Below are 26,645 nucleotides of genomic sequence, written 5' to 3'. Positions count from 1 at the left end.
AGTACGGGAAAGGAAGATAAATACTTCAACTGGGAACTTGAGCTATTTCCTTATTTTGGATGTACTGAGGGCAATACAGAACAAAGTGCTCCATCTGTGATGTTCGGCAGTGGGACCTGGTTGTCAGTGTACCAGGACTGAGAGGGGAAATGCAAGGTGGAGAGGGTATGGGTGGAGGGATGGCAGTGGTTTTCATCCAGAGCCCTAAAAACATTTTCCCAAAATCACTGCAAACAGATTGTGAAGGCACTTGGAACAGGAATTGTTTCTTCCTAACAACTGCAGGGGGGAAGTTTAAAAGTAATGACTGGTTCTTACTTAGCTGTTCATTGTACTGGGGGAATCAACCCAATGCCTGTTCTCTTTGTTCAGCAGAGACTGGTCCTTTTTGAGTTGCTTCATACCAAAATACTTTTGTAGTTATGGTGAAGAATAGGAAAACATTTCAGGCCAGTCAGCTTTTAAAGGGGAAACTGAGCATCCCAGAAGTTTTGTTTTGAGCACTGCTCCTTTGGCAGGGGAAACAATGATGGGAGAAATGGGAAGATTTTCCTTAGTGAGGATGTCTGTCTGCTTCCCACTCTTGAGATCTTGAAGGTATTTCCTGCCATACATATCAGTGCGGATATACGCTGGATCACTTGATGTGTGCTGTGTTTGATGGCAGCATCAAGCTCCAAGAGCTGAAAAACTCCTCTGAGATGATAGTGTACAGCCAGATCCTTGGGAGTCTGTAGACAGGATACAAGGAGAAGGGACAGCTGAAAGGGAAGAAGCATTCCTAGCAGAGGAAGGAAAGAAATCCAATTGAAAAAATATCTCTGGAGTACCATTTCCAGAGCAGAAAATTGCTGTGTTAAGAAAACTGTATTTAGCAGTTAGGAATGGGGGAGGTGAGAACTTTTAGAGAAAAAAGAAACAACCTATTTTGAGAAATAGTGTTAAAACCCAGTAGCCTTCCTTTCTCTTAACTCTGGTTTCAAGTGGATGTTTCCAGACACCATTAATCATTGCAGCTCAGTTCAGTCATTTCTATGTAAATATGTGTTTTCGAACTTAATAAGTAAATTTCCCCTTCTTCCTGTTTGACAGGGTCCAAAGGAAGCAAGCTCTGTGTCAAGCTGGATGTGAGTGGACACCCATTAGGATCTGCTGTGCACTCTTGTAATGGACATGTGACATTTTAACATTGCCTTGTATATTTTGTTGTAAATAACATAAAATTTAAGTTCAAAAAACACCTTTATGCAATAAAGACAATAAAATTTAATACCTATTGCAGGTAAATAAAGTATCTGTACATTTTATTTAAAATTTGTTTTAGCTGTTATCAGTAAAAGTCAAATTAATTTCACCACACTCTCTCAGTGTATGAAAGTACAGGATGACATCAAAAAAGACAGCTGGGTGATCAGCCAATTTATGCTGTGCTAGAAGAGCAATTACTGGATGTCTTCCTGAAAGGATATGTACAAAAATTGTTTGGAAGAAGCTGTAGAATGCTCCCATTAAGTTATTTTAAAATATGTCTTATCAAATCTTTATTTTTTTTTTTAAACAAAAGTGTATGATTGAATCTATTGCATACAAATAATCTCTGAACTATCTTTGGCCTTCATCCTTCTGTTAGCATGGAAAATCACATTTGTAATTTAGTCTTTTTAATACCTGACTTCCAAATCTAAAGCCCTCTTAAAATAATAACAGATGTGAAAAGTGGTTTTGACTTTTAACTTAGCCTTTATTTTTTGCAGTTTCTTATCTAGCTTTGTGGGGTTTTTCTGACATCCTCTTTACAGGCTTAGAAAAGAGGATGTGAGTCTATTCACAGCATTTTATAAAAATTCATTCATATAAAAATGTGTGGAAGATTTTTCTCTGTAAATCTTAATTTGTTGGCCCAGCCTTTATAAAAGAGATTTTGAAAAGGACATTCATGTGTGGATTTTTAACAAGTTTTACTCACAGAATACAGAGATACTTTAATAGGCATTCCTCAATTTTTCTTTTCAAACACACATTTTCTCCTTTTTTACAGACCAACCGATCTAATGTAGCACTGGTGTTCTTTGTCAGTATAATTTGTGTTATTTGTCTGTGTTACTATTGCAAACCTTTCCCTTCTGTTTGTCAAAGGAAGGTAAAAGTGTTATTTCTCTCCTTTCTGGCTCTGCCAAAGGAGTTGTTGCAACTCTAAAAATTGGTGTGCAAGTACAGCTCTGTCCATCAGTGCCCTCTCTGACACTGTTGATGTTGATGGGGGGGGGGAAGACTGTTCTGTAAATGAACAACTTAAGGAGTAGTAGTAACAAGTCATCAATGCCAGGGCATAACTTGTAGTGTGTCACGCTCAGTTGTTGTTTGTCTCCCTGTTCTACCACCCCTTACTTAATACAGCTGTGTAATCCAGACCTTTTCATGCACAGCCCTTGAATGGATGTGAAAATGAACGAGGTCTTGAAATTTCAACATACTGAATGTTTATCTTAATGCACCTTTTCCTTGAAATCTGCAGGTGCAGTGAATGGAAGAGGCAAGTAGCTTCAGTGTTGAAAAAGAGTGTAGCAAGCTTTCCAGAAAAACAGCAGGTTTATTCAGAACACTGAGAATCAGTTTAAAACAGCATTAAACAACTCTGAAACATGGTAACATCAAAATTCCCAATGATCTTAGAAAAATAATGATTATTTTGCCCTCATTTGTAAGCAGTCATTTCTTGATAAAGCATCAGCAATGTACACTTAGCATTTAATCTGATTACATACTCATTACCTGTCTCTTACAACTATTTTTTTAAACACAGCCTTCCCATAGAAGAGGTTTAATCACAGTTATCATAAAGCCAGGTTATGCTGTAAAAAGCCTCATTACCTGACTATTTCCCAAGGATGCTGAAAGTGCTGCAGGAGTCAATGCCTGTATCAGACATTTTCTTGGAATGTGACTAATACAGAATAAAGGCAGGAGTCCTGTGCTTTGTTCTTTGGAAGAGGTACAAAATTGAGCATATCCTCTGTGAAATACAGTCATAGATTGTGTTCTCACTCTAGATACAGTCCCCAAACTGATCATTATTTAAGAGTAAAGAATACCAAATCTGTTAAAATTGATAAAAATTAAGTCAAGCTTTTATTGCATCCTTTATTAATGGAAAATATAAGTGTGATGTTTCTTTTTGAAAAGTAAAACAAAAACTTTTTAAAATTGCATATTAAATAGACCTCATGATTTTAATGGCACTGAGTTTAATCCATTCTTTCAGGCATTCGTGTAGGTGTGATAAATAGGACTGGAAGCAAAGTAGAGAGATTGAGTACCTTAACCCTGAGTGGAGATCAAAGAAAGGAATATACATCTGTAATAAATCCATTTCTAGAAGCTTGTTTACATTGCTGGGATCAGGTTGTTAACTCACTATCTAAAGCAGCTAAAAGAATTTGACAATTTATACTACCCCCTTTCAGTCTGTCATTGTTTTATGATTGAGCAGTAACTATTCACTGGAACTTTGCTTCTTGACACCTCAAGCCAAATTGCAGGTACCAAGAGAAGTCATGGGTTCTGCCCCCTTGCCTGATGGGGGCTGCTTGCTGCTGACATGCAGCAACCTCACTGCTCAGTCATTGTAAGGTGTAACAGAAGAGAACAGTTCTCTTTTCCCTTCATTAGTATCATCTCTCCTGTATTCCTCAAAAAAAAATCAAGTGTGCAAGAATGTTACAGTGAACAATACAGAGATCAGGGTGAGACTTGCTTGGATAAAACTTCCAGAAGAAAATTTTATTCGACCTTCAACTGCTGGGTAAACTCTCTTCATTCTCTGGAGGTAGCGGGAAACAACCTCAATATCAGGTTCACCTAAACAAACAAACAAACAAACAAACAAACAAACGTTTTCTACATCTGCCAGGCTCTACCCTGTTAGTGCCCATACTTACCTGGACTGTATCCCCCTTACCTTTACTGTATCCCAGATTTTTGTCTTTCAGCATACTGTAGCCATCTCCTCCAAATAACATATAGGATGGCAGAGTCACGTTGTATATTTCATCCGTCTGGAGTGGGACATAGGCTGGGACTCTGCAGGCTGTGCAAAGCACTTCTAAGCTAACAACTCTGCTTCCTGGGGCTCTGGAGAGATCATAGACCACGTGGATGCCTACAAAAATACACATTGGAATGCCACTTAGTACAGTGCATGTTGAACACACAGGGCCAGAAGCAGCATTCTCCCTCATCTTCAGATATTCTTTGCATTACTTCCTGTGATCAAGAGTTGTATCATTCTGAATTACACCAGTTAATGTCCTGTGTTCTTTGCACACTACTCAACTTTTATGCAAGAACATTCAAGAGGAGTAAGAATTTCTGACTGTTTTTAAGAATTGCACTGTCCCACCTCATTTACTTATCTGATTGTCTGCTCTCATCACTACTCCACAGAAGGAAATTGCTAGTCATGGGATTGGAATACTGCAAGATAAAAATACCTCCCCTTATTTCTGTAGTCACATGCTTTCTCATTCCCCTGGCCTGCTGGCTGAAATGACTTTTTTTAAGGCCAGCCAGCCAGCCTAACTTGGTAGCTATTCTGGATAATAGGCACTGTCCTGAAAAAGGAAAGCCAGACCAGGGCTGTACGCTGCAGTTTCTCCGCCCTGTAGGAGAAGCAGCATTTCTCATTGTGAGCCTTCCTTGATCAAGGCCAGGAGAGAGCCAAGCCCCTGGCTTGGCCAAGAATCTGCAGACAAGGAAGCCACCAAGCTTGTTCAAAGCACGGAGGCTCTTCCCATCTTGGTGCTCTTCCTGCTCTGGATCTTCCATCCTGAACCCTTTTACAGAGCTACTGGTTGTCTTCTTTTTCTGCAAGAAGGCAGTAAGCAGAGCTTTTACCTTAGAGGTACCTAAGAATGTGGTAACTTACTGGTGAAAGTGCGAGGCATGGATTGTGTCTGTGGCATGTGAGGGATCACATAGTCGGGGTCTGTGGGAGGAGAGGCATGGAGGGAGGGAATGCATCAGCCCCTGCCCTTGAAGTTTAGCTCTTCTGCTAACTAAACAATACAATCTGCACTATATGACAGAGAGACCAGGAATAAACATAACTGTAGCCTAATGCACATCTGGATAAACATATAAGCAGCTGCAATTAAAGATATGAATAGATTTTTAATATTAACTGTTCATCCATAAAATATTTAGAAAGTCACTGGAGCAATTCCATAGCCCACTCTGACAAACTCTAAAGCTGTCATCAATCATTAGAGAATTGCACAAAATTATTCTGATAAACTGAAATCCAGCACATCTATCCAGTTTGGCATTTCAGGTAGGCTGCCAGTTAAGAGCTAAAATCTGAAGTTTGTTACAGCTAATTGCAGCGTTCAACTGATGCCATTACGGGTTCAGGAAGGTTGGGAACACTGTCTCTGCTGAAGGGAACGGCGATGGCCTGTGTGCTGCAGTGGCTCAGGCAAACATACATATTATCAGGGATAAACAGCGTCTGCTGGCTGGCATGTGAGAGGCACAGGGTGAGGATGTATGGCCAGCTTGGCATTCCATTCTTAAAAGAAGGCTTCCAGTGTAGTAAGGCCAACAGGAGGGATGACTGTTTTGGAAAACTGGGAAGAGGAAAGAAGAAAATGTACCTCCAACCTGCAGCAGCTCTCCACTTCCTCTTCCATATCTCCTCACACTGTGCTCAAAAGCTTCTTTCAGCGTGGAGCCTTTTAATGTCACCATATCAAAACGACCTCCAAATGGCAAAACAGACAGCAAATCTTCCATAGTAATGCTACCTGGGGGAAAGAGACTTTGTTCACTTCTTGATTTTGGTTTTGGGGTTTTTTTTTTGCTGTTGTTGTTTACAGAATTATTTTAGGATTGTTTAACATCAGTTTTTGACAAGAATCATGGAAAATACAGTTTAAGAAAATGAGGGCTGGTAGGGGTGAGAATCACATATTTTGTCCCAAAGAACCTGCATCTTTTATCGTCCAGCAAGTATCAAGACCAATAAATCAGAATTTGATGTAACTGCATGTATTGCTATTCAAACAATAGCAAAAGCTACTAAAAGACAGGACAAACCACCAACCTAAGATGAAGAAACACAGCTATTCATACTACATCAGGCAATTTTTGCAGTTGATTAAGATTTACTCCTAGTCCTACAGAAAGATTTAGCCAAACTGAGAAAGCTGTTTGTTTTCAAGTTGCATTTATGTGGTATCAGGAAAATAAAAACTAAAACCTTAGCATTCAGAAAAACCCAGAATTTACTTACTCTACAGCAGATTACAGAAGGCTCACAGCGACCATAGCGGATGACCCTGTACAGCAGGAGACCTTTCTTTGTTCCAAGGCAGCAAGGAGAGAGGGAAATTATAAAAAGCATTGTGTACAAACAATGCTAGAGACTTCTATCAATGTCAGCCTGAGTGCAGTTGTGCTCAAATGATGGATAACCATTTGAGAAAGTTTGAAATCGCTTGTAAACATTGTGCAAACCCCGTCAAAACAAGCCCATACCTAACTGTGTTCAGGCTGGCATAACTTGATTCCCTCTTCCTGATAAAGTTGTTATTCAGCTGGTAATTTTACGTACCATTAGTGGTCTGCTCATCAATGGGTGACCGTATCCCACCTCCATTCAGGATGCACATTGAAACATGATTCCACGTCTTTTTATCCGGACGCCCGACATTCTCATAAAGCTACCAAAGGAAAATGTTTAAACAGATTTTATCGTCACTTATTACAGGCTCTGGAAATTTACACCAAATACAATCTGAGACTGAAAGGAGACAGAAAGGTTTTGGGGTTTTTTGACATTCTCTTCAGCCCCATTTTAAAATACTTAGTTATTAAAAAACCCAAGCAAGTATTTCACTTTTTAAAATTCTTAACATGAAAAATATTTGCCTTTTACTGTAATGAACTCTTGGACTCTGCCCTAGTCTGTGTGTCTATGGCATGGCCAAGGCAGGCCACCTAAACAAAGGAAAGGTGATTTTTGATTTCAATGACTGTGATAAAGACAAACGATTTAAGCATATTTGGAGAACCGGGAAGTGAAGAGGACCTTAAATATTTTTGTTCATTAAAATCACTTTGGGAAAGCATAAATTAATCATGTTGCAGGGAATTAAGTTTTTTCAGCTTCTCTGTGGTTTGTTTTAAATATTTGGAATGGTCTTGGCTAACAAGAAAGATGTAGAACAGTGGAAGAACAGGAAACAGGCATACTAGATCAGAAAGTCTACTCTGCACAGCAGTGTGTCCTCAGCAGTTCAGTGGCGAGGCTCTGACAAAATGCAAGGACAGGATACTATTTGCTTGTGGCATCCTTATAGTAGTAAAGACAATGGAGACCGGCTATTTATTGGTTACATAAGGACAATAAGCCTCCAGTGTTAATCCTCAGAAATAATTTAGTGGAACAGGAAAAGGCTGAGAAAATGACCTAGGATAATAGAAAGGATGAACTGTTCCATACTGGAATGACTGTGGTCAGGACTCTTCACTCTCGCAGAGAGAGCAGTACCAGAAGCACATGACAGAAGCCTATAAAATGAAGAAGGGCATGTGGAGGCTGGGGAGGAATCTGTGTGTTTTCTCATTTCAAGAATGACAAAAAACCTGAAAAATTCAGAAAGGGGTGACCAGGATGGTCAAAGACACAGAAAAGCTTCTGTGAGAAGAGATAATAGAAGGAAATATTCGAGAAGGCTATAAAATCATGAGTGGTGCGAGGGTGGACAGGGAGTAAATATTCCAGTGCAAGAACCCCTTGACTTCCAGCAGTTATGCAGGCAGTGGGCAGCAGCATGCTGCACACCAGCAAGACCAAGGTCTCTGCAGGGTGTGCAGGTCTGTGGTGGAAAGCCCCGCCACCAGCTGCTGGGAAGGCTGGAGGCCAGCAAAGGGCAGTGGAGCCACTCTGTGGGAGCTAATCCCTGCTGTCTCCCTCCCCTTCTCCCTCTCTCTCCCTGTTGTTCTTTCTTGCCCTCCCCACAAGTTGCAGTTGAGCCAGTAAATGTCAAGAGACCACTTTTGCCATGGGGAATCCCTGAGCTGCAAGCTGGTGGAAGACATGGACAGATCTGAGTACGGCAACTCCACAGGCTTGCCCGGAAATATGCTGTTCCCCTACCATCCCCACTCTGTCATTCTTGAGACAAAACTTTGGTATGAATGATGCTGTCATCTGTTCCAGGTGGGTCACTGCTCTGCTGCACCCCTATGTGAAGTGTTTGTGACCTCTGACTTGCAGCTGTGTAAATGCTTTGTGCCTCCAGCTCAGTCACCAAAGTTATGCCCTGAGGCCAGATCCACGCTTAGGTTTGCAAATCATAATCAAAGGATTGCAACTTCCCAGCCCTGAGCTGAGGCAGCTTAAAAGAGGAGCTCACACAGTGCTGTTATCAATTTCACAGCCTTTTCACATCTGAGTCCCTTTACAGTCCTTTGTAAAATTCTGTCTAGGCCTGTCAACCTTTTATTCTGAGATTTTGGGCTCCTGTTTGAGATGCATCACTGAACTCAACGGACCTCTGTTTTGACCCAGCACAAACATTCGGTCAGGCTTCTGCAATTCTTAATCTCTCCGTTTCTCAGGACAACTCTAAATATTAAAGCTCATGGAACGGGCAGGTCTATTTTTTACCTTCATACCTCTGACCACGTGTCAGCACACCGGAAAGCAAGTATAGAACTGGCAAGGCAACGTGAAGAGAAATCTATGTATCTACTGATGACTGCAGGTGGCTGTCTCGAGACATTGATTTAACTAAAATAGAAATTGACCCCCCTAAAACAAAATGTACAGCAAGAAAATCGACAGACTTCTGAGAGATTACAAGGTTACTTTCTGTAAGGTTGAAAAGTGCCAAAGCATTTGTTCACATTTTTTCAAATAAAGATATTAAGAAGTCTAGCAGAAAAAAAAAAGCATGCTGCAATTCTAGGAGAACTGTATGCAGAATTCCCAAACATTAATCTGATTAGGAAATTAGCCCATGAACTAAGAATTATTTTAAGGACTACAATAAGAGCAATAACATGGACTAGATAAATAGCTTTGGGGACATATCTAAGTGAAAACTCAGTATTATTAATTGTCACTTAACTTTATGGGAAAGTTAATTTTCTGGAAACAGTCACATTAGTGAGTGTTTTTCCCTGAAACACTTATATGAAATGGTGCTGCTGGAGAGCAGTAAAACTTAGGAAGTTTAAAAACTGGAAGTGACTTCTTGTAAAAAGACTTTTCTGGAGTTACGTGACACTTAAAAGCCCAGTAGTGCCTGTCAGAACACAGCAGGGGCTGGTGGCTCCTTCTGGGCTGCAGTGTTCTGTGCCCAGCTGGGTGTCTGGCCTTTCCCACCCTCTCCTTGCTTCAGCTGGCACCTTCTGAGCCCTTCAGGGGGACAATTCTTGTCAGTAGCTTGACAGAAAATAACGCAGATTTGTTTTCTGTGCCAGTGAAGAGACAGCAAAGCCCAGTGAGTAATGAGAGGACAGAGGGTGAGTGCTGTGAGCAGGGGCCAATTAGCAGGAGGGGCATGGGAGCTGAGCTCTCCTCCTTGCTTGAGGAATGGGCTCTTAGATCAGACTGCCATAGCTCTTAAAAGTGCAGCCTCAAAGCAAGCTGTGAAAAAGCTGTCCTCTCTGTGAGGCTATGTACAAAGGATAAACTGCTCCCTACTCTCTGCAGCAACATTCCTTATACTTCTGCCAGGTCTCTCTAGGGACACGCTGGATGTTGCACTTTTGAAAAGCAGGCACAGAGCCCATGTGCTGATAGTTTGGATCTGGATAGCTCTGGAGTAACCCTTAGATGTAATTGCCACCTGTGGTGGAAACATCTTACCACAGCATCACAAAGCAAATTTCCCATGTTACATTCCTGGAAACGGCAAGCTTGACTTGTACCATTCAGGTAAACACTAGTTTTTCCAATCTCTTCAGAATAATTCCCCAGGTTTTCTCTCCATTTTTCCACTTCCTCCTTAATGTGCTCATCTGTAAAGTAGTATAAAAGTGTAAAATAAGCATCATACATATCTCATATTAATGACACTTCAGTGAATACAAACCTTAGGGAAAAAAACATTAGTGATTCTAAAAGGTTACACTTTTCCTAACAGTGTCTCAAGCAACATGGCAGCTATACTCACTTCAAAAAAAGCCTGTCATGGGAGAAGGCAGGACAGGACAATGAAGGGAATAAGCCAGTCCTGTGCCACATCAAGGTTATCTCCTCTCTACTTTTGCCCAGCCCTGTTCTAACCTCTGACTGATGGCGTTTCTAGTACCTACCTTGACAGGTGAGAGAATTTTTAATATACAAGCGAGATTGGTCTTTGACATAATTTTTTCCCCTCTCTTTAATGTTGTGCTGAAAGGAAAACTAGCTCAAATATCAATGTCAAGGAATAAGCCCTTTATAGAAATTCTCTACGCAAATCTGTCTCGTGGGTGAAAACTTAATTATTTCAGAAAAAACCCCAAAGATACTTGGATATGCAGAGAGATGTCACAACTATTTTATATCAGCTATTAATTTTAATCAATTTTCCCCCACCTGTCAGCAAGAACAACATTTATAAAATTATACCAACAATGTGTCTGAATTTTTATTTTTACTGACTTCAGAGAGAGAATGTAAAGTCTCTTTACATCATCTCACTACATTAATAGGTCACTGAGAATAACACAGTAAATATCTATGAACAAATAATTTTTAAATTATTTGTTTTACAAGTACTCAGGTAGAACCTAGAAAGTCTGATAAAAGCTCAGAACTTCATGCAGCAAGCATGAAGAAACAGAGATTAGAAAACCAGCCCTGGGTAACTACAGAACTGACAAAAAAAACAGTTCACAGATCTCAGATGGAGTTACAAACAAAAAGTGACAGACTCTCCTCCTCCCACTTGTTTAAATGTTTCAGAGTTAAAACTTGAACGCAGTTAGCACTGCATACAAGAACTCTTGGGTTTGTATATTATATTTGCACGTTAGCAGAGTAGTTGGCAGGGTACTTCAAGTTTTTCCTGGAACATTTCCACTTTCCTGTATTGCTCTGAACTCTGGTCTGAAGAACCCAGCCTCTGGCAAAACAGTGTAAATTAGACCTCATAATCTTTTAAATCACAATTACAGGACTAGCTAAAGCAGGTTCTACAAAGTGGTAAGGTATTGTACCACCGAATTCTTACAAAACGACTTTCAGGGATTTTAAATAGATAAAAAACCACTCTGAATATGTACATATTCAACTGTAACACAGCCTGAACCCTACACAGAAGAGAACAGCAACCTCAGAAAGAAAGCTGAATTCTTATTCAGACCTTGTATTTAACATGACAAGACTTGAATTGTAGCAGAGTGCTGCAGGCAAACTCAAGTGCCTAGTCCACATACCTTCAGGAATACTGCTGTCCAGCAGAATGGGGTTTCCAACTGCTTCAACTACATTTCCTTTCTTGTCAAATGTAACATTTAAGTAACCAAGATATTTTCCATAAGCGTAAGCTTGTACAACTGGCACCTTCCTCCCATCATCTGAGTCAACCATGAATGGATACGGGCCAGCTGGCAGTTCAGTAGAGGGTGGGGTGCCTGCACAGAACAAACATGAAAAGTGGATCTTCAGCTCAAGGAATTCCTACAGTGACATTTGAAATGTTTCTCAGCCTTAAAAAACACAGATAGGATAGAAACAGCCATGACTGTACTGGATGACAAGCACACATTTGGTTGCTCAGTTATCTCATAACAGACAATGTTGTTTTCAGCACACGAGCCCACATAACTACCACAGTGTTTTTTAAGTTATGACAGCACACTCCACCATGACATCACATCACAACAGCAACAAAACAACTTTTCATTCCAATTATGCAATCTAAACCCCTCAATAATGCAAACATTCCAGCCACTGGATGAAAAGTTTATTGTTGAGCCTTCATACTACATTATTCTGCATCAGATAGAAAGTAAGAATCTTAGTAAATCATACATCAGACTTCTTGACCTGAAAGAGTCTAAAGTATTTTTACTGTTAATAAGCACATAGAATACCTACAAGCAGTACTGTGAATTTGTACATACAGCCAGCTGACTTTTTTTTTCACTATATTAAACAGCCTCCAAAATTCCAGAGAGGCTCCAAACTCTCCGCAAAACCAAACTTCATTAAGCATTGAAGCTGTGTAGTTATGGATTTAAAACGACTATCGACCTGCAAAGTCTGAAAGGTGACTAGATGGAGGACTTGGAAACAGATTAAGGCAAGGCACTGGCAGAAAAAAAGAGAGAGCTCAATTGGCATAGGCTACCACAAGATTTAGAAACCATACAGGACAGAAAGTGGCAAAGAAAACTGGAACTGCACAGCACAGCTCTTGCCTCAAGGGTACCAGCCTTCTCTGTGTCTCCTTGACGTTATCTGCCTAGTGACAATATTATCTCAGTAGTATCTCTCCCGGCTGTTATTCCTGTCATTATTTCTACCCCACTGCAAGACCAAGGTTGGGTAGCTCCAAGACCCATCATGTGCTGTGTGACAGAGCTCACTCAGAGCCTGCTCCTTACTCCTGTCCCAAAGGTGGTGCCTTTCCCATCCAGGTGCTGGGTGAGCGCTGGGGTGCTGGCAAGGCAGGGGCACAGGGGAGCAGGTGCAGAGGACATGGATCCACAGGAAAGCAGGCTGTTCACTTCCACAGCTCACAGAACAACTTGTTTCCTTCCATTTACAGTTGTTTATGAAATATTAAATCCTAGGATAAGCAGCATAATAAATATTCCTTCTAGAACTCCGATATGATTCACGTTCCTCTCTAATCCCTCCTATTCTCCAGGGAGAAGAGCCACAACAAACTGCAAGCTGAACCAAACTTACCACAGAACTAGCTTTTCTACTTTCAGCCAGGCCAACAGAGTTCGTTCCTTGGAGTGCCACTTTACTATTCATTTATTTGGGGAAGAATTTAAGGAATCCTGTAGCTTATGAGGGTTCTGTAGGATTTATGCATACAAAAGTGGCTTTGGGGTTTCTGAACTGAAAAAGGAATCAGTTTTGATTTCTTGCCCTTCTTTAGTCCTCAAATGAACAGAACATTAGAAAGTTATTCTTTCTAGGCATTATTTTAGTTTATATCAGCTGTGTGTGGTTAAGTGCTTGTCCAGAGTCTTACTCATTTCTTGCTTTCTAAAGAAATACTTTTTGATACTGATACTTCCTTGCAGGATTAATTATCACTGTGACGTCTTTCCCTTGCAAGAGAGGTGTGTTCCTTCCAAAATGCAAAGACTATTCAGTGCATCTTACCCCAAAGAACACAGCACTAGAATTCATGATCAGTCAAGGCATGAGAAGCTGTTTCATTACAAATGCACAAACTCATACTGGGTGACTAAAGAACCTGTAACACTTTCCTATCCTCTTACCCTGTTTTAGCCAACACACTATATTTTCAGAACATCAGTTCTGATGAAAAACAGAAATTAAACTGCTCTAATCCAAAACTACCACTGCTGTTTGAATCAGTTCTACAAATCAAATGCACACCTGAACAAGTCAGGACAATATTTGCATTATAACCTGTGGATAAACCAGGGATAGGCAAATGTCTTAGAGACAGGTTGGACTAGTCCAAAATGAAATCCTTACACTAAGATTTCTCTCATGGGCAGTATGTCTCTAAACTTCCGTGACAGACAGAACAGGCTGAACAGCTCTTACTTCTCCACTTAGACTGAGCTGAAACATTCTCCCAGATTCTGCTGCTAGTTATTGATTACACCTCTTGATTTGAGTGAGAGCTTGTAAGCTCAATATATGCATCGAGACATGCACTAAGACATTTCAAATCAGATGTTTTACTCTGCAGTGAAATCACCTCCCCAGATGCAGCTATTTCTCTGTGAATGTTGACTGATGGCTTTGACTCAACATGACATGGTTCACAAATGCACTCATGGTACTCCTGAATGGGTGAGTACATGCTTCACAGCACTTGGGATAAAAATTATATGCTCAGACTCCATTCCGTCAGAAATCATATTTTGACTAAATAGATATTTTTGGTGTATCTCCCCCAGATACGACTTCTTTTTAAATTTTTCTCACCTTGCCAGTATTAACAAAAAAAGTAAGACAGTCTTGTTTTATCAAAACAATAGAGCCCTTGGAAAAGCAACCAGAACTCATTCTCAGCTGAGATCTTTAACCCAAAGGCTGCAGATTCTCATACTGTGTGCTCTCTCTGGCCTTGTGAATCTTGGACAGCTTCAAATGGGGAGGGGTGGAACAGCTTGACACAGTCTAGTCTGACAGCAGGCTACTCTCTGGGATGACAAGAGGTGTGCTTGTGAACTCCTACAGATTTAGACAGGATGTGAACTCAGATGTGTCAGCTCCTGCAGCACTTCACATCATGATTCCAAACTGTGACAAGTGGCACCTCTTTGGATCACACCCAATAAAGTATTTTGACTACTATAGCTACCACTATGAGGCACAAGCTCTCTACAGGCACTGACCGACAATGTGCAAAAGAATATGGATTCCACTGTGTAAACACCCACAGTGAATGCACACTTTGAATATGGAATCCATCCTTGTTTTTCCCCATCTCAAAAATAATTCAATAAAATTGCAGGCTGCACCCCAAGACAAGAGCAAGGTCTCTGTGGGATGTGCAGGCTGTGTAGGGCAGTGTTGGAATGCCCTGCTAGAGGCTGTTGTGGAAGTTGAAGGTAGCCAAGAGGAGATGGAGCCAGTAAATATCAAGACACCACTTCTGGCTTGGGGAGTCCCTGAGCTGCAAGCTGGTGGGAAACACGGGCAGATCTGAGTAAAGTGTCTCCACAAGCTAATCCCCCTCAACCAGTCCCCTCAGTCACTTAGACATGTGGTATAGGGATGGTCTGTCCTGTTGTTTGTTCCAGTTTGGCTACTTCTCTGCTGCACCTCTATGCAAAGTGTTTGTGAGCTCTGACTTGTAGGTAGGTGTGTAAATGCTTTGTGCTTCCAGTTTAGTCATCAAAGTTACTCCCTGAGGCCAAATTCAAGAGATATTCTGATCTGCTCAGTGTATAACTGTGGCATGCAATTGTTTCTTTTTAACAAGTGAGATAACAAAAGGTGAGAGTCCAGATAAGACAAAAAAGGTGTGAGAAAGAGAGGAGATGAATAGGGAGAGGAGGGGATGATGGACAGTGCAAACCTTTTAAGTGGTTAAGTTCCTAGGGTACATAATGTTATCCCTGTGACTAGGGCACATGGGAAATTTTTCTGAAAATTACAGGAAGTTCCCATTATAGTCTCAACCAGTTGTTAAAGTTTCTGCTAAATTTAAAGAACTTCAAAAATTCAATCAAACAGAACAAAAAACCAGTCTCTCTTTTACTTGTGTCCTTACACTCTGGGGAAGGTAACAGCATTGGAGAAGCTGCTGATGGTAAGTGTTGCCTAAAGTAGCACTAGTGCAGGAGAAATCAGATCAGCAATGTTTATCTCTTGAATGACATCTGCCTCTAGAGAAAAGAAGAATAAAGCAGAGATTAAAAGAGGGATTGAAATAAACAGATGAAACTTGGGGAAAGTATTTTCATGGCAGGCTAAATGGAGACCTAAAGAATCAGATTACAGAGAAAATCAACACCGGCAGCAGTTTTGAAGTATTCTATGACTGATTTTTCAGGTTAAGTCACATACATGTTTAAAAGTAGACAACTAATTTACTCCTTTATAGGCACGAGCTTGAAAGAGGTACAGTATGTTTAGCAGTGATTTACCAGTGTTACTACTTTTGTTCCTCTTCTCCACTTTGTATAGACCACCTGGAACATCCAGCATTATGGAACCTCTTAGTGAGTCACAGTACTTGGTGTGCACAGTCTGTTTTGAATTGGTTTCTTCCACGGAAGTTATGGACACATACCAGCTATGAACCCAGCTGAGTGCAGCCAGCAGTAAACTACATTGGTGAAAGTTCTCTTGAGTTTAAAGACAAACAGTTTCAGCTTAGTTTTAGAAGCAATATTTTAGTAGGAAGTAAAATACCTGTATAGAGAAACGTATTTGTATGTCCTCCAATCACAACATCCACTCCTTTCACTTTCTGGGCAATATTTTTGTCCACGGTAAAACCAGAATGTCCTAGTGCAATTATTTTGTTCACTCCCATAGCAGTAAGTTTATTCACTTGTAGTTGCAATGCTTCAATTTCATCTTCAAAGATCATATTATCCCCTTTAAAAAAAAAAAAAAAAAAGAAAATAATTTACTTACAAAGTACCTTAATTGGTAGTTTAAAAAAAAAGGTAGTTGGTATCAGATACCAGTCTGTATAATTAACAGAACTTTGAATGGCAGAGCCTTTCAAATATCCTTAGCTGGTTCAAGCTCTTGATCTGAGTTGATGTTCTTCAGTCTCTCAGGAGCACCAGTGTGCTTAGACTAATAAAACATTTCTGCAACAAGCTGTATGTACTTGCCTAGATTAAATAAGTAATAATTCCATTAAAAAATTCAGTGACACCAATTGTAGGATCAAAAATTGAATGGCTTTTATTATTTAACTAGAGAAAGGAAATGAAATGTGTCAGTGTTTGCATCTAAACACTTGTATTCTATTACAAAGGTTTTTTCTTCCCAAACTGCATTTCTTTAAGACCTTCTATCTTCTCCCAGGTTAAATCTCTCTTTCTTTTTACTCCACACTCATCTTGTTCTTTCCTTTGTCTCCCCTCCCAAAGGCTTTAAACAGCAGCTTCTTCAAAGTCCCCCACCAAACTATGAATTGCCTTTTTATGTTAATTATCTCACCTAATGTGAGCCACTCTCAGTCACACCAATACAGCACAGCACACATGTGAGATACCATCCTGAAACAACAGCATGAGGAACGGAAAGTCTGGAAAGGAGGAACCTTTTCTGGACAAGAATGTTGGGAAACTGACCATCTTTCTGCAAATTTTCTGTGCCTGCAGAAATTACTCTAATGTGACAAACAGTTACATGAGCACTAGAATAACAGGCGTTCTTACCCTGGGCACGGCGGTTCGGGCTGCACAAAAGGACTTCCTATGTAAGAGGCTAATTTCTCTGACAAAGTTTTAAGAATAGAGTTTAAGGACAGATTCAACCAACCATAAACTTGGACCTTCTGGTAAAGACAACTGAGTAACTTTTCAACCAACTCCTCCTCTACCTAATTCCTCTCCTTCCTGCAGAGTTTTTTGATCAAACCATTTTGAAATATGCCTTTAAAGTAGAAAGATTTCATAACAAAGGGAGGAGTGAAACGAATTCACAATCCACTGCAAAATATTTCAGGAAATGAGGAGGAAGCTGCTACAATGGAAGAGATAAAAGGGGTTACATAAATTGGTTCACCGCCACACCCATTGAATAGTTCTGTTTGTGCCAGAGGGAATCTCTGTACTGCACGCTGCAGAGTGAATTGTTCAGTGCATCCCCCCATTATCTTCCTGTGGACCTCTTCTCAGAATCAGAGTCAAAAGTTAATTGAGGTTGGAAGAGACCTCCCAGAGCCATGTACTCCAAAACCCACTCAAAGCAGGAACTGAAAGCCAAATGAGGATGCTCAGGATCTAGTCTGAGCAAGCTGAAATTCCAGCCTCTCTGGGAAACCTGTTTAATGGCTTAACCATGCTTATCATGACAAATTTTTTCATTACGTCCCCCCATAATTTCCTGTGGTACTGCTTGAGCCCATTGTTTCTTGTCCTTTCTCTTCCCCTCTGGGAAGTGTCTGCCCCTGTCTTCTCTATAAACTCCCTTACACCAGTGGAAGACTGCTGAAGGGAGCCACTGGCTTCAGCCCCTCTTTGTACATCCTTGCGTTTGACAGCAGCTGGGCCTGATGCAGAGCTGCTGGCAGAAAGGGAAGTGTAAGAAACGATCCCTGAGCGCAGGCTCTTCACGTGCTCCTCTCAGCACCATGGACCAGCTGCATCCCACGGTGTGGGGACCAGTTCTGCAAAGAGAGCTGAGCTCTTGAAACAAAGAGAAGGAAAGGGCCACTGACAAGCTGTGCCAGCATGCAGATGCCTGTGGGCTAACTTCTCCCATGGCATGTAGCCAGGTGGCCCATGACAACCAAATGCTCCCCATCAGCACCAGCTCTGGTGTCCCTCTGCACCACTGCAGCCTACAAATGCACCACACATTGAAGACATATTATTATTAATCTTCAGCCCACAGAATCATAGAATCCTTTAGGCTGGAAAATGCCTCAAAGTTTGTAGAGTTCAACCATTAACCCCACACTGCCAAGTCCACCACTAAAACAGTGTCCCTAAGTGCCACATCTACACCCCCAGGGATGGTGACTCCAGCACTTCCCTAGGCAGTCTGTTCCAGTGCTTGGCAACCCTTTCCAAGGAGAACTCTTTCCTAAAATCCAATGTAAACCTCCCCTGGCAAAACTTTGGGGGCATTTCCTCTTGACCTGTCAGTTGTTACTTAGGACAAGGATGCTGTTCCCCACCTTGCTACAACCTTCTTTCAGGCAGTTGTAGAGAAAAGGTATTAAACCAAACCAACCTGCTTTCATAATGAAGGGAAAAACAAAGCCTGTCCCATGCAGGTAAGCCCATCCCTCTCCTGACTGTTATGTCAGGACAGGCAGACACCAGAACTCAGATGGGTCATCCCACTGCCAACCCACCCACTGATCTCCTGCTGTCTACCTTGCCCTCACAAAGGGAATTCTGCTTGGGGCTGCAGGGGCTTCTCACACCCCTTTCTCCATGGCCTAGTCATGGCATAGCTTTGCATCCTAGTCACCTGAGTAGTTGTAACTGAGATGAAATGGGCCAGCAGGTTTGAAAGTTATGCAGTGGGGGACTGTAAGAGCACTGACACAGTGTTCAATTCTGTAAGAAACCAGGCAAAAAGCAATAAACTGCGTAGCACTCATCTGTGCATTTTTCAAAACAATCTGAATCAAAATGACCAACTTACTGCTCTTGTCAGTATTTCACTTCTCTTTCAAGGTATTAAGCTGATGTAGCATACTATTCTCTCTTTAGATGAGGTAGAGTTTCAGAAAAAACATTCAAACTGCTACAACTAAACAAGGAAAAAGAACTGGCTGCCTGCTAAAAATATTGTGCAAGATAGCCAGAATAAAGTGGAATAAATACAATTTAAAATTCCATTTTAGAAAACTCTGCCAAGTTGATAGTTTTAGTAAATATTTTGCTGCCTGTAGGGTTACAGAGTAAGTAGGTTTGGGTTTACACTTTATACAAAAATACAATGGACCAAACAACACTACAGAACTAAAGCAAGTGGGCTGGAACCACCATAGAGTAGAAAGATGGCCTTGTGATTATCAGTTCCAAGCAAATACACAGATAACTGTGTCTATGTGCCAAGTTATGAGCAACTCTTGCAGGACATGGAAAAATCCGCTGAGCACTCAGCTGAGACAGCTGTACATAGCAAAACAGAGAACTCCAGAAAAACTGCCAATCTATAATGTGGCCAATCTGGCTGTAATCTATAAATGTGTTCCCCATCCCTATGGTTTCCAAACAGCAACATCAACAGTACTTTCAGCAGAGATTAGTTGGTCCTTCCCAGTGGAAACACTGAGATTTAAGGACTTTATACTGTTTTCGAGTCTGTTGATAACCTTTTTTAAGCAGACTATGAAAAGTGTGAGTTGTAATTTCATAGTTGGGTGGAAGTTATTCAGATTTAATAATGGAAGAAATCACACTCACAAAATTCTTCCACAGAAGGCAGTAATGTAGGAATTCATGTTTCAGCATTCTCAAGCTTCCTGTTTGCCTTGAGAATGCCCTAGGAGTGTAGAGCATGCCAAAGCACACAGAGGCAGAGAAAACAAAATCATCTGGAAGAAATGTGTAGAGATAAGCAAGGTGCTGAAAATTTGCAAGGTCCCTTATTAATTGAAAATAAGGACGAGGTTGATAATTATTTAGCCACAAACCCATGTCTGCCATGATTTTACCAGTCTGAAGGATTGCTAGGTCATGGGCAAAATATAGTCACTGAATTATATTAACGTGTCCTGAGCTCACATTTCCAAAGCTTCCAAATGTTCCTCCACATGCTGAGAAGGCAAAGCAGAAAACTGTAAAAACGCTGACCACTACAAATGTTGCTGTTAGAATTTGCTCTGCTTTTTGCTCAGTTACACTGTGGGATATAATTCCTTAGGGGTGTTTCAGCTCCATCTATGGAGCTAACAAGACTTGCCTTTTAACACTGCTTTTTTTTTTAGCTGTGGTCTCTTACAATGTCTCAGCATACTGAGGCATTGGATATGATGTCTAAATGTTATTGGAAATGTATTCAAATGCTTCATAGAATCTCTCCAACACTATCTGGATTTTAACCTGGTGTATTTATTTGCAAGCAAGTTACTTTGATGATCTCACTGCCCCAACACAGGTGTTTGGAAGAAGAGCAGCAGCAGATTTTATTAATCCCTAATGGAGGACAACAGTGACGGTCCTTATTCAAACTTAGCATGACAACAGATGATATCTACCCTCACGTCCTCAGGCACAGGTAAAATTCTACCGCCTACACAAAATACAGATCAATTTTCTTTTCTGTTGGGGGAAAAAAAAAGACAGGAATGCAAAACCACATCACTGCAAAATAGAAGTGAGATCAATAAGTCTATTCAGACCTCAGATGTCCATTTCTAGACAGGTTAAACATACAGCACTGGAATTAAAAAACACAGAAGGAATAGTTTTATATTCTAATACTTCCTCAAAGTATTGAATATTCCTCTTGTGAGGAAAACAATGCACTATTTCTGTATTACTAAGCGATACAAAGGGAAATAATAATATGAAGTCCCTTTTCAATGTTTTAAACTAGTGTTTTAAACTAGTGCTTAGAGCATCCGTAACTGCAAAACCCAGGGAAGAAACTCTGGTTTTGTCACATGTGGCCTGAGCTCTGAGCGGGCAGTGACTCATATCTCCTACAGCTGATTTAAATGTGTTTCTCATTCTAGTAGACCATTTTATTTTACTAAAACAACCAAACCCAAACAAAACCCTCATCAAACCAGACCTCCTGAAATGCTGGAAAAAATAGTCCGAAATTGAGAAGCCTTTTTCCTCATCAATTCTAATTTTACTCATGAATGAAGCAACTGTGGTAAAAGCTGAATGGGTGTTCCTTCTGTAGTCTAATTTCTGCAAATACTTTGAGAGGCCAAAAATGTCTTGGGCAACTTTTCCTTCAAAAACAAGTATGAACCTCTCCTTGTTTTTTAGCATGGAGACATCCAAGAACAAAATTTCAACACACAGAGAAATGTCATGCTTCATGCTAGAGACAAGTTGTATTCATGTTTTAACTTTTGTTTAAATGGATAAATAACAATAAAGTAACATGGAATATAACTTAAAAAACCCAGGCAAGAATAAAAATCCCAACAACCTCTGAGCTCTTCTGCAATCTCACTGACTTTGTGATAGTCTTAAATATGGTCCAGGTCTGTATGAAAATGGGTTGTAATGTTAGCAAGACTTTTTAAGGTTAAAAATCAGGCAAAGTTGAGTAGTAAATACTGATAAAACAACAGACTTCCCACTTTTCAGCTGAAAACATTCATCGTTGGATTTTAAAAAAGTAGGCAAGTAACAAAATAGTAACAAAGGACATAAACTTACATACTAAAGAAAACATACCTGGCTGTGAAAGAAAAGAAGTTTCCTTTGTAGTATAGCCAACAATTCCAACTGATTCTGAGTCAAAATTAACTATTTTAAAAGGATGAACATACTTCATCATTTCATTTCCTAATGGAGTTCGCCCTTTAATATTTGCACTCAGGACTGTAAAATTTGCATTTTTAAGAAGAGGATCCAATAATCCACTCACACCTTCATCAAACTCATGGTTACCCAAAGCCTGTGAAAAGCAAGAAGAAAATATGAGACCCTGCCTCAAATATTCACTGTAAATAGACTTATAAGTTATATGCATGGTATGTTTGAGAAAACAAAGTCTATGTTCTATGAAAGAAAACCCTAACTTGTCTAAACCAACACATTCCTGTTTCTCATGAACACAGAAGTGGTTGGGTTATTTTTCTTTTTACATGTAGGTTTTCGTTTTTCAGACTCTCTTACATGAATACAGATGTGAAAGTCAAAATCCAAAACCTAACTGTTTGTGACTGTGTACCAGATCAAAACCCACTCATTTTACATCCTGTAGCTTTAAAAAAGAGGATTAACAATAACCACAAAGGAAAATATATATTTTGTGTATGGAAAATACATTGTTTAAATACTAAAGAAAATGCTAAATATCAATGACAATATTTGTTATCTTTAAATAAAAAGTGCATTTTAAGAGCTTTGTGCTTGGACTACAGTTTTAAAAACATACTTATTTTGCATTTAGTAAAGATTTTTCTGTGCTTTAACATGCAACAAGAAAATACAACTTTCTATCCATCATTGATATCATTACCTGCCTATTTAACATTACCTAATGTTTATCAGCTAGAGAGAATCCCCTCAGACCATCCATAGTGGGTGTGTGCACACAGGCGGGTACACACTCAGCGCTGTGAAGCATCAAGACTGCCACACGAAATGAGCAGTCCAGTTTATTTATTAGCAAGGTAATACCAGCCAGATGATGAATGTTTGGTTTTTCCAGGCTGGTTAAGCAGAAAAGGGACTTACCTGAAGGAAAATTTCTCCTACTTGCCCATTTTTCATGCTCAGCCTGTGTTGCCACACGCCTGTGCCTGAAAGTTTGGCGATAAGCCAGCAAAACCTCCACAGGTGACACGCAAGGACTTTGTAGCATATTTAAGTGTTAGGGAAGGAAAAGATGTATCCACAGAACACAATACTTGTGTAACCTGGTACATAATAAGTTCATACGAGGTTTTAGGTTGCAGCTGAGAAAAGCACATAAGAGGTGTTAAAGCCAATGGGCCAACTCTTCCAGGCAAAAGTGTGCTCTTAATTTCATTCTGAGATTAAGTGGGGAAGGCTGCATTCATCATCTCAGAAGGCTTATATATCCTTCTGTTCTACTTAAACGACCCACACACCCAGCTGTGCTTGCTCCAACTTTTATTCTCCAAATGGATGTATTAACCCTGGTCATGTTCCAAACCAAGCAGGACCTTGAAGCCACCACAGGCATGGGAGCTCAGTATTTTCAATTAATTGATTAGCAGTGTCTTTCTTTTGGGACAGACAAAGACTCCAGACTCCTTTTATCCTCACAGGCAGATAGTCAATGGCTCTGTGGAAATTTCAGGATATCAGCACTAACTTGCATTGGAAATCATCTGCTCCTGCTGACACCGGTGAGAACACTACTCATACCCTTGGGAAAGAGCCAAATTGTTTGCATGCTGCTGCAGCACTTTTCCAAAAGAACTAAGAACTATCTCTGAAAGAATCCTGACTTGGGAACACACAATGCACTCCAACTATGTTCCACTTCTAACTGTATTCTAACTGCAATCTAATTTGCTGTAAAAAAAAATACTAATAAAGAAAAAAAAATTACATTCATTTTGATGCTGTCTGGATGTTCTGAAAAGATGTCTGTGGAGTGGTAGAGTATATCAGAATGGTAACAAGCTTTTTCCTCTTGGCTGGTGCACATGCCTTCTGTTCCTCCTAAATATGCAATTAAACCCCAATAAAAAAGGTTGCAAATGAATTAAGAAATTGAATTGGGTGTAACTGCCACCAGCTTGTTGGGGAAAAAACCAAAACCATAACCCAACCAACCAGTTAGGAAAGCTTGTTTCTTTTGGCTTTGCGTCTTGCATTTGGATTATTTCATGTCCATTAGGACACTAACTTTAATCAAAACTTTTCCCATGGTGTGGGTGGTTACAAAGTTGTTCATGAGAAATCACTGGTGGCTAATAATACAGTTTTATTTTTGATGTAAGGGAGGGGAGATGTGGACCATTTTGGGTTCCTAATACTCTGCCTAACTACCCTTACACCCAGAGCTCCTAGGACTCTGTACCTGTGCAATATCCCTTCACCAAATCTGAATCCGTTGGCCAGCATAAGTGTAAGTCACAAGGGGGAATACACAGAATATTCAGGCACACAGCATGTGATTATATAATCCTCTTTTCCACAAGGAGCAAGTCTAAAAATATTTCAAAATCAGGATACAAATTAACAGAAGGATGCAACTTAAAAGTAAAGCTAGAAAACTTCCATCATCCCTCCAAATACTGTCTTTGAGGTATGTAACTTGGATTTCAGTCTTAATTACACCAGACAAAAAGGCTGGTGCCATGAAAAATTTCGGAAGGCAATGAAACAGGAGAAAACAGACTGGAGGTGATAGCAAGCATAAATGAGAAAAAGGTAAACTTAAAAAAAGAAATTTCTCCTATTTGTGGAGCAAACCTCTAATGCTTCCAGACTGTCCTAAATCCTCCTATGGCTCCTGCCCGCATCCTGTAACAACTTTAATGACTCATGCTCCCTCCATCCTGTTTGTAATCCTAGTCCTGTAGCTCACTTCTAAACATTTCAATAATCCCCACCCCTTCTGTCAGGGATGTGACTTCCCAAATTTTGCTTAAAGAAACACTAGCTCACCCTTCTCAGTGCGGCTCTTACCTTGCTCCCTGTGCCCCCACCCAGCCACCATCCCCACTGCACGGCCCCCCATGGTCCACAGACAGAAGAATAGAAACAGATGCTTCAGCTCTGCCTAACACTCAGCAACAGTTCCTCGGGCTCTTTGGCAGCAGAGCAAGACTGAGAAGCTTACAGAACGTTTAGCGCCTATCCTGTCACCTTCTATTCAAATTATAATAAGCAGCACCTCCACAGAGAACAAGTGGTTGACTACTTCACCTAAGGCATTCACGTCTGGCACAAGCCTCTGGCTATCTGGTATGGGGTGGGTTTATTTTGAAAGCTTATTCTGATGAAAAAGCTCATGGTGTCTCCAAAAACAGGTGCTTCCTCCATAACACGTTTCTAAGACTGAACACTACTTCAACACTGCCTGAAAAAATTTCTTCTTGTGATATGATCAGGAACTGTGCATGCTCGCAGGCTGCCCATGAACCAGTTACACCAGCAAGCACAAGTCTGAAAAATGACAGACAGCAGAAAACTTTGTGAAGAAAGGAAGGAAAAACCACCTCAAGCTATTTCTGCACTTCAGAATCCCAAAGTGCTCCCCAGCTCTCAGTGAGGATGAGTCCTGAGTGCACACACTCCTCTCCCTCACCATTGGGAGAAACGAGCCTGTTAATGCTAGTTTCACAATTAGAAAACCGTTCACTAGGGCATGTGAAGAGGGAGCAGTATCCTCCACAGACCTCTCGGTCTGGTGTTTAGCCTAAGAAAGTGCACTGGGACATAGCTTTCCCTTCCACAGCTGTTCTGAGGCAGAGGGAATACACAGGTGAAATAATTTTCACCTGGAAAGGAAAGCACAGTCCTTTCCAGACAAAGCAAAAAAGATGAAGACAGAGGATGTGATAGGCCCAGAAGATTTGCCCCTCAACTTGTCAATTGGGATGAAATAAATATCCAAAACAGCAACTAAATATCCAAATAAATAAATAAATATCCAAAACTCTCAAAACGGCAGTTATGCTCAAACATAATATTAATCTCTCTCCTTCCTGGGGTTTTACACAAGAAAAATAAGCCACTGCCCTGAGACAAAAGATTTCAGGACATGGAGTGACATCCCCCAATCTCAGCCACAAATTCTACCTTCCTCTCATCACTTCGACGACCAAAAGAGACAGAGTAAAGGTGCAGGGTTAGCACAGTATTAGAGACCATCCTTACTAATGTGCTGTTTCAGTCTCTGGGCTGTTTGTACACAGCCCCTTATATTCGGTCATGACCGCAGTTCTGACGGGACTGGACGCAACCAGGGTGGCATAGATGAAAACTAAAAACCTCTACCTTTAGAAATAGCACTAACAGCGTGTGCCACCTGTCCCCTTCCCGCAGGACTGAGGCAGGACAGGCTGCGAGCCTCAGGCAGAGTTAACTCCTCTGTCTCAGGCCAGACTCTTCGGCCGGCTTTTTCTGGGGTGATTTCCATGGCTTGCCAACACCTCTCCAATAGAGTCCGTCCAGCCCCTTGCCCGCCCCCAGCCCCTGCATCTCCCAAGGAGAGCTCTTCCATTGCATCACTCTGTGTAGCCTTGCCATCATCTCCCGGTTTCTGGCTGCCCGTGGGGCGGCCAGCTCACGACTTAATTCGGCGGGTAGCCCGGCACCCAGCACATCACCTCCCCTGTGCTCGCCTACCTTCCAGCTACCTTTGGCCACGGTTTTAGCATTACCTACAGCCTTTTCTTATGCAGCTTTACGCACTGAAGGAGGCGGCAATGCGAAAGACCGGCAGCGGGCGAGGAAAGGCAAGAACAGACCCAGCACCCAAGGGGAGAGAGGGAGGGAGGGGTAGCCTCTTCCCCCGGCCTGCTTTACCATGGCATCGTAGCGCAGGAGGTTCATGAAGTGGACCGCCTCCCGGCCCTTGAAGCGGGAGAACCACACGGTGCCCTGGTACTGGTCCCCGGCGTCCAGCAGCAGCACGTTGCGGTGCGCGGCCCGCTCCG

The 26,645-nt window shown here is 41.1% G+C and overlaps 2 protein-coding genes across 4 annotated transcripts in view; one reads left to right on the top strand and one right to left on the bottom strand.

Moving 5' to 3' along the window:
* SNX14 (sorting nexin 14) overlaps nt 1-1,931 on the top strand; it is a 47,288-nt gene extending 45,357 nt beyond the window's left edge. The window contains exon 29 of one of the 3 annotated variants that reach the window (XM_008640229.2): nt 1,093-1,931. In XM_008640229.2, the coding sequence (XP_008638451.1) occupies nt 1,093-1,131 (39 nt within the window). In that variant the 3' untranslated portion in view covers nt 1,132-1,931. The remainder of the gene's footprint in view (nt 1-1,092) is intronic. The other 2 variants (XM_017742829.1, XM_017742827.1) reach the window with 2 other exon arrangements.
* A 639-nt stretch (nt 1,932-2,570) lies between these two features.
* On the bottom strand, nt 2,571-26,639 carry NT5E (5'-nucleotidase ecto). The gene is made up of 9 exons (XM_017742830.1): nt 26,515-26,639; nt 21,733-21,955; nt 16,082-16,270; nt 11,434-11,631; nt 9,878-10,029; nt 6,611-6,719; nt 5,652-5,801; nt 3,959-4,159; nt 2,571-3,858 (listed from the first exon to the last, which is right to left on the bottom strand). The coding sequence occupies exons 1-9, from the start codon at nt 26,539-26,541 to the stop codon at nt 3,701-3,703; spliced, it is 1,407 nt and encodes a 468-aa protein (XP_017598319.1). The 5' UTR covers nt 26,542-26,639; the 3' UTR covers nt 2,571-3,700.
* Nucleotides 26,640-26,645: the final 6 nt, after the last annotated feature.

Source organism: Corvus brachyrhynchos, unplaced genomic scaffold (assembly GCF_000691975.1).
Source record: "Corvus brachyrhynchos isolate BGI_N302 unplaced genomic scaffold, ASM69197v1 scaffold87, whole genome shotgun sequence".
Classification (NCBI taxonomy): domain Eukaryota; kingdom Metazoa; phylum Chordata; class Aves; order Passeriformes; family Corvidae; genus Corvus; species Corvus brachyrhynchos.
This window is presented reverse-complemented; position numbering and strand designations above follow the sequence as displayed.

What these genes read in the sequence shown, in the direction of transcription:
- NT5E (XM_017742830.1), bottom strand. Translation starts at nt 26,541, where the DNA reads ATGAACCTCCTGCGCTACGATGCCATG. An exon ending in TTCTTTTCTTTCACAGCCAG is followed by an intron (nt 16,271 to 21,732) that starts GTATGTTTTCTT and finishes TTTTTTTTAAAG; the next exon opens with GGGATAATATGATCTTTGAA. An exon ending in AGAGCTGCTGCAGGTTGGAG is followed by an intron (nt 4,160 to 5,651) that starts GTACATTTTCTT and finishes GTATTTTTGTAG; the next exon opens with GCATCCACGTGGTCTATGAT.